This window comes from Ursus maritimus (assembly GCF_017311325.1).
Source record: "Ursus maritimus isolate PB19 chromosome X unlocalized genomic scaffold, ASM1731132v1 scaffold_X1, whole genome shotgun sequence".
Classification (NCBI taxonomy): Eukaryota; Metazoa; Chordata; class Mammalia; order Carnivora; family Ursidae; genus Ursus; species Ursus maritimus.
Window position 1 is genome coordinate 93,922,537 of NW_024423319.1, and position 6,575 is coordinate 93,929,111.

Genomic DNA, 6,575 nt, shown 5'->3' on the forward strand with positions numbered 1-6,575 from the left:
CCCCCGCGCCCCCCCCCCCCCCGCTCGTGCTCATGCTCTCTCGCTCTCAAAAATAAATAAATAAAATCTTAAAAAAAAAAAAAAAAAAAAGCAATTGCTGTGCAGGGCTGCATAAGGTTGCTGCTGGTTAAAGAATGACTCTTGATACCAAGGTTCCAATCGGCAAAACTGATATTCAATCATGTATCAAATGTATATTCAGTCAGCAAAACAGACAGTAAACCCATTTTTGTAAAATCTCCAAAGTTCAAGGAGCTTGTCACAGTCATATTCAGAAGAATATAGAAAGGAATGAAGGTCAAGTCAAGTAAGGGACTGAATCTTAGGCCCAAGAAAGTGGGAGACTCCCTCTCCAGCAAAGACAGGGCAGGGAAGACCCAGATCTCCTCTGATGCCTCTAAGAGGCCACAGAGAACAGTAAACCCATTTTTGTAAAATCTCCAAAGTTCAAGGAGCTTGTCACAGTCATATTCAGAAGAATATAGAAAGGAATGAAGGTCAAGTCAAGTAAGGGACTGAATCTTAGGCCCAAGAAAGTGGGAGACTCCCTCTCCAGCAAAGACAGGGCAGGGAAGACCCAGATCTCCTCTGATGCCTCTAAGAGGCCACAGAGAAGATAAACACAATTTTATACAAGGTCACTTTTTGACAAAATAGAATCACTCCCGATATAAAACCATTAGTCCTGTCCCTCTACAATCTGGGCATCCTGAACTACTTACCATACTGACTCATGTCTAGGCCTTTGCTTGCATTCTTTCACATATCCCCTTTTCTTGTGTATCTTCTCGTCATTCTTCAAGACTAGAATTAGGCATCGACTTCTCCAAGAAATCTTCCCTTATGCTGATGGCTAGTTTTCCCTAACATACGCCCCCTCAGCACCATGTACTCACTTGTCTTACAGCATCTGCCATGAACCAGCTGCCGAAAGAATCTTTATCCAGCTCTCCTACTGTTACAGGTGTTCTTGGTTTGTCACTTTGATTCAATACCCACCTTTCTCTGTTCTGCTCTGTCCTGACTTCTACAGGTCAATTCAGCCAAGTCCCCTTGCTCTGATTTGGTTCAACCACAGGGAAACACCAGTACGGTATCAGTAGGTAGGAGGTATTTATGCCATCATGTCTTCACTGCGTTGGCTACGCTTCTGGCAATGGCTGCACTCCTTTACAGTGAAAGCTCTTATCAGTTGGCCCCTCTTCCATTGTTTCACTGATCATGGGGCTCCAGAAATATCTTGCCTCTCTTACTCCTTCAGGTGCAGAGGTAGTAGCAGCTTCCATCCCTGGCTGATTTCTTTTAATCCAGCTCCCACCCCCATAGATAATTACTTCATTAAAGTCTCTTCAGTTAAACCCTTTGAGCGAGTCATCTGTTAACTACTGAGACCCTGACTGATACACTTGCTGTTCACTTCTTGAGAATATGTAAAATATTAACTTTACAGACTCAAAGTCTAGTATCTAGCCTATAATTGGCATTCAGCAAATATTCACTGAAGAAGAAATGACCAAAGCAATGGTTGGCAAACTTTTTCATAAGGGTCCAGATACTAAATACTGTAGGCTTTGCAAGCCATATGGTTTCTTCTGCAACTATTCAACTCTGCCATTACAGTATGCAAGCAGCCATAAATAATACACAAATAAATGTGTCTGTACTCTAATAAAACTTTATTTACAAAAACATATATCAGGCCAGATTTAGCCCACAAACCCTACTGTGCCAACCTGAGTAAATGAAATGTCTTTGTAGAAGTACCTATCTTTTAAACTTAATGTGACATAAAGATACTTAATACATGAGTAAACATACAGAGAGAACTCTCCAAACACATTTACCTGAAATTCTTAGGCAATTAAAATTAGCAATTAATAATTTCATTTTGATTTACAGTATATACTTATACATAACCTTTTCTTTTTAACTTATACGTAACATTCTTAACTACATTAAATCAACTAACAAGCATGGTTGTATGTTATGCATTACCAAAGTAGTCTGATATTAATATTGATATATTTATAGAAATAAACCATGATAGGTTATAGACTATAAGAAAAGCATGCACTGAGTAATTAAAAATACTTTAAAACAATTGCCCTTGACTTACAGTATTTTTTAACATTATATCTTAAAGCAACTTGAAACTGTTTTACAAGAATACTATAGTATAAAAGATATACCTGTTTTAGCTTTAAAATCCAAAGAAAAATATTCAAAGTCTTGTAGATTAAACTCCACCCTGGCACGTGTTAAACCTTTGTTTTTTATTATAAACGGAATAATCTGAGTAGCACCAACATAGGTACCACTGAAGTTAAATACGTCCTAAAATTTAAAAAGAGAAAAAGAATTAGAAAGCGGAGTAATATTTTATGAAAATAGTGTAAACCAAAAATTACATTTTAACAGAGTAGACCTTAAAGTTCTAATCAAAAGAAAAGAATGTAACTGTGTTTGGTGATGGATGTTAACTAGACTCATTTTGGTGATCATTTTGCAATACATACAGATATCAAATCATTATTTGGTACACCTAAAACGAACATAATGCTATATGTCAATTATACCTCGATAAAAAATGTATACTGTTATTTTTCATCAAGGACATTAACTACTGTACTCTATAAAAACTGGTCACATTTTCCTTCCTCTCCCCTACCTCCTATGCGTAATCAGTTACCAAATCCCATTTACTCTGCTGCCTTCACCTCTTATTCCCTAACGTAATTGTATGAGGTTAATAACTCATCACTTTTCATTTCTAGATTTGTACTTTCTCCAGTTCTCCTCTCCACAACTAAGTCACAATTAAACTAACTGAAAATCTGCACTTCCTATCTTCAAATGTGATGATTCTCCTCCAACTACTGGACAAGGTCCAAGTTCCTCAGCAGGGCTTATAAAGCTCTGTTACCTTCCCCTGCCTCACCTAGCTCCGCTCTTACCCCAATCACTTCGTACTTCAGCAAGCTGTATGACCTAGCCATTCCAACAGATACCTGTTGCTTCATCCTCCTGTGTCTTTATCATCATGTCCCTTCTGTTAGGAAGCTTTTCTCTAACTCATAATTGCTTGATAAAATATTATTTATCCTTCAAATTCCAGTTAGATAAACCATGTTTTATTACACTGTGCTCAGAACTATTTCTGTTCCTTATATTTACTTACCATGACAACATCATAAAGTCTGTTTATTTGTTTACCAATCTATCTCCCCTAGTGGTCTGATTCATTTTTGTATCCCTAGCACCTGATGCCTCGCTTAAATATACATAAGGAATGTTTACTGAATGCATCCTAAATTTAGCTTACATGCCAAGTATGTGCCTACATCACAGAGCTCTGTAGGATTCCTCTTTTGGCAGAATTAGTATATATAGCCTTACAGTTACTTAGTAAAAGAATTATATATAACCTTAAACAGAAAGTGGTAACAGTATCCTAATGTTGAGGAAAATACTGCTTTAAGGTCAACTGGCCACTATTTGTTTCACTTAAAATATGGACCCAATTCTACAGGAGAAATCTGTAAAATCCAATATGGGTAATGAAAGTTTGATGCTTTGTATATGCAAAAAGATCACTCCTCTTCCACTATTCTGGCCTTATACATAAGCTCATTTGGATAAAATGTCCTAATTGTTATTAAGATACATATTCAATGCCATACAGTTATTACATGCCTTCCTGATGATATTTGATAATGCCAGAATATTATTTTTAAAAGGCAGCTAAGCAGCTATGTTTAAAATTCAACATAATCAGGGAATATTGATATACATTAATACAAAGTCTTATAAATTACTCAACTGTACCATAAGGTGCAAAGCATGTCACAAATGCCTTTAGGGTGTGGAAATAAAGTAGTCAAACTCTCAATACACTTCTAATACTGTTAAAGGAGAAACACCATAGCAATGGAAAAAGCACTCTGGATACTACAGGGTTTAATCTCCAAGAATCACCAGTCTTAGACAAGCTAGCCTAGTATCTGTCAATCTGTCTAGACTTACCATGCCTTCAACACCAAATAAAATAAAGGTTAGAAAATTCTAACTCAAAGCCAGACACTAGAATTGTGGTGATGCCATTAAAGTACGGACTAGTGAGTCCCTACCTGAGGGACCGGCAGCCTCACCCATTTTTGCTCAAGTTAATTCAGCACCAGAATGGCGCAAGGTGCTGTAGTACTAGTGGGAGACAGAAACCTGACAACTGCTATGATGAAGATGTTTCCAGAGTTTAAGATGTTTGTACCATCTTATGAATGTCACAATGGAGGGGCATATGAGCCTGCTTTGGACGATCAGGGTAAGTTTTTTGGTATTGGTTTTTTTTTTTTTTTTTTTTTAAAGATTTTATTTATTTATTTGAGAGAGAGAGAGAAACAAAGACAGTGAGAGCACAAGCAGGGAAGGGAGGGAGAAGCAGGCTCCCTGCTCTGCCACCACTGCCCAAGTGGGGCTCGATCCCAGGACCCTGGGACCATGACCTGAGCTGAAGGCAGACCTTAACTGACTGAGCCACCCAAGCGCCCCCAAGGTAAGTTTTTTGGGCAGATGAGACCAGACTTAATTCCTGAAAGACTTGCCAGGAAAAAAAAAAAAGTATATGTGTGCTATCAATTGTAGAACAAAGTTTTATCAGGATACAGAACAATAATTTTAAAAATAAATATAACTATAGTTCAGAAAATGCAAATCAAGACCACAGTGAGCTATCATTTTATACTTAATAGACTGGCAAACATTAGGTCCTACAATACAATTTATGAAGCAATGGAAACTTGAGAAGAAAATATGGAAGCTATCTTGTGAAGCCAAAAATGCACATATTCATATTCTAGGACTTAGCAACTCTACTCTTCTGGAAACTCTGGCATTTGTACCTCACAAGATATGTACATGAATATTCCCAGCTGTAGTGTTTGTAATAATAACAAAAAAAGAAACATCTAATTGATTGGACAACACATTGAATCTCCGAATTACAACAGGTCTACATAATGAACTATTAAGCAGTAGTGAGAATGAAAAAAAAAATACAGCTACACACAACTTAGATGAACTTTGGAAATACAATATTCAGTTAATAGGAACTCACCAAAGACTACACACAGCACATGTTTGTCAGAAAGCTCAAAAATGAACAAACTAAATAATCAATGGTTAAGAAATTCATACATATGTGGTGAGCCGATTAGAAAAAGTAAAGGGAGAATAATCAGAAAATTCAGTAAAGTGGTTATCTCTTAGGAGGGATAGGATCATGATGAAGCCTACTGATGACTTTAATGGTATTGGTAGGGTTCTGAAAGTTACGTTCAGTGGTGAATTCTGAAATCTACATTTAATATTCTGCTTTGTCATTTATATTTATATTACATATTTTAATTCCTACATGTCACAGTACTACATAATGAGATATTTTTAAACATAAATGGGCTGACTAGGGACACATAACAAAAGTCACCACACTCATAAACTGATTACACAAATAGTTAACATACTAACATACTCACCGGATTAATTTCCACGTCAGCAATCTCAACAGATCCACCAATCCTAAGGTCTATGACATTTGCACGGCGAATAGCAACCTTTATTTGAGAGAAATACAAAGCCTTGTAGAAACCACATTAAAATCTACTCATATACCACGTAAGTATTACCTGGCATCTGGCAATATTTTTAAATTTAAATAATCATATTATAAATGTCACAAGATTTATTCTGGTAGTTGTCATCACATTTCTTGGTATGCAGGATTGATATTCCTAAGAGGAATGAGTATTCAACTCTTAAAAACCTCCACCACAAATGGGACCAGTTCATAGCTTCTGAATGTGACTGCAGAGTTCCACCCATTTGACTACGCATTATTGCCACTCTCCGTACCCCTTCTGTATTTACCTAATTTCAATGGATTATTCAAAATTAAAACAGATAGGGAACTAAGTACAAACATATTTCCTCCCATAGAGACATACTAATACCCACAATGACCATAATAATAATAATAATGAAAGTAGCTTAAAAATTGCTGAGTAAATGGGTCAAGTATAGGGCTCAATACGTTGTCTCCTTTTTAATCCTCAGTATCCTATGAGGTTACCAATATTAATATCCTTATTTCCAAGTGAGGAAAATTGAGGCTCAGAGAGGCAGAGTATTTTGTCTTTTTCCTGATGCCTCAAAATAGCAGTGGTTAAATATGAACCAAGGACTGCCTGAACACTCAACTGCCTCTGAGAAAATTAAGATAGTGAAGTAAGAATGTAGTTGTGTAATTCCTACAAAATTAGACCTGTAGATTATCTGAACATATAAGTGTCTAAGCAAAATTTCAGAAGCACAAAAACAGCATTGGCTGAAAGCCCTACCTATGTAAGAACAGGGAGCATCAAGTCTGGATTTAAATCTAAATATTTATCTAAGAATGAGATAGGAGTGTATTTCACTCTTTCCATAGAAAGTCAGTGACACTATTCATAGGCAAAAAAAAAAAAATCCAAACTGTCATTTTTTTCAAAATTATTGGGGAAAGTGACATGTCATTTAATTAA

The 6,575-nt window shown here is 36.3% G+C and overlaps 1 protein-coding gene across 1 annotated transcript in view; it reads right to left on the reverse strand.

The window, feature by feature from the left end:
* Positions 1-6,575, reverse strand: part of CFAP47 (cilia and flagella associated protein 47) — a 503,621-nt gene that overhangs the window by 417,343 nt on the left and 79,703 nt on the right. The window contains exons 19-20 of the mRNA XM_040635242.1: positions 5,532-5,609; positions 2,190-2,334 (exon numbers count right to left, since the gene is read on the reverse strand). Coding sequence (XP_040491176.1) covers positions 2,190-2,334; positions 5,532-5,609 — 223 coding nt within the window. The remainder of the gene's footprint in view (positions 1-2,189; positions 2,335-5,531; positions 5,610-6,575) is intronic.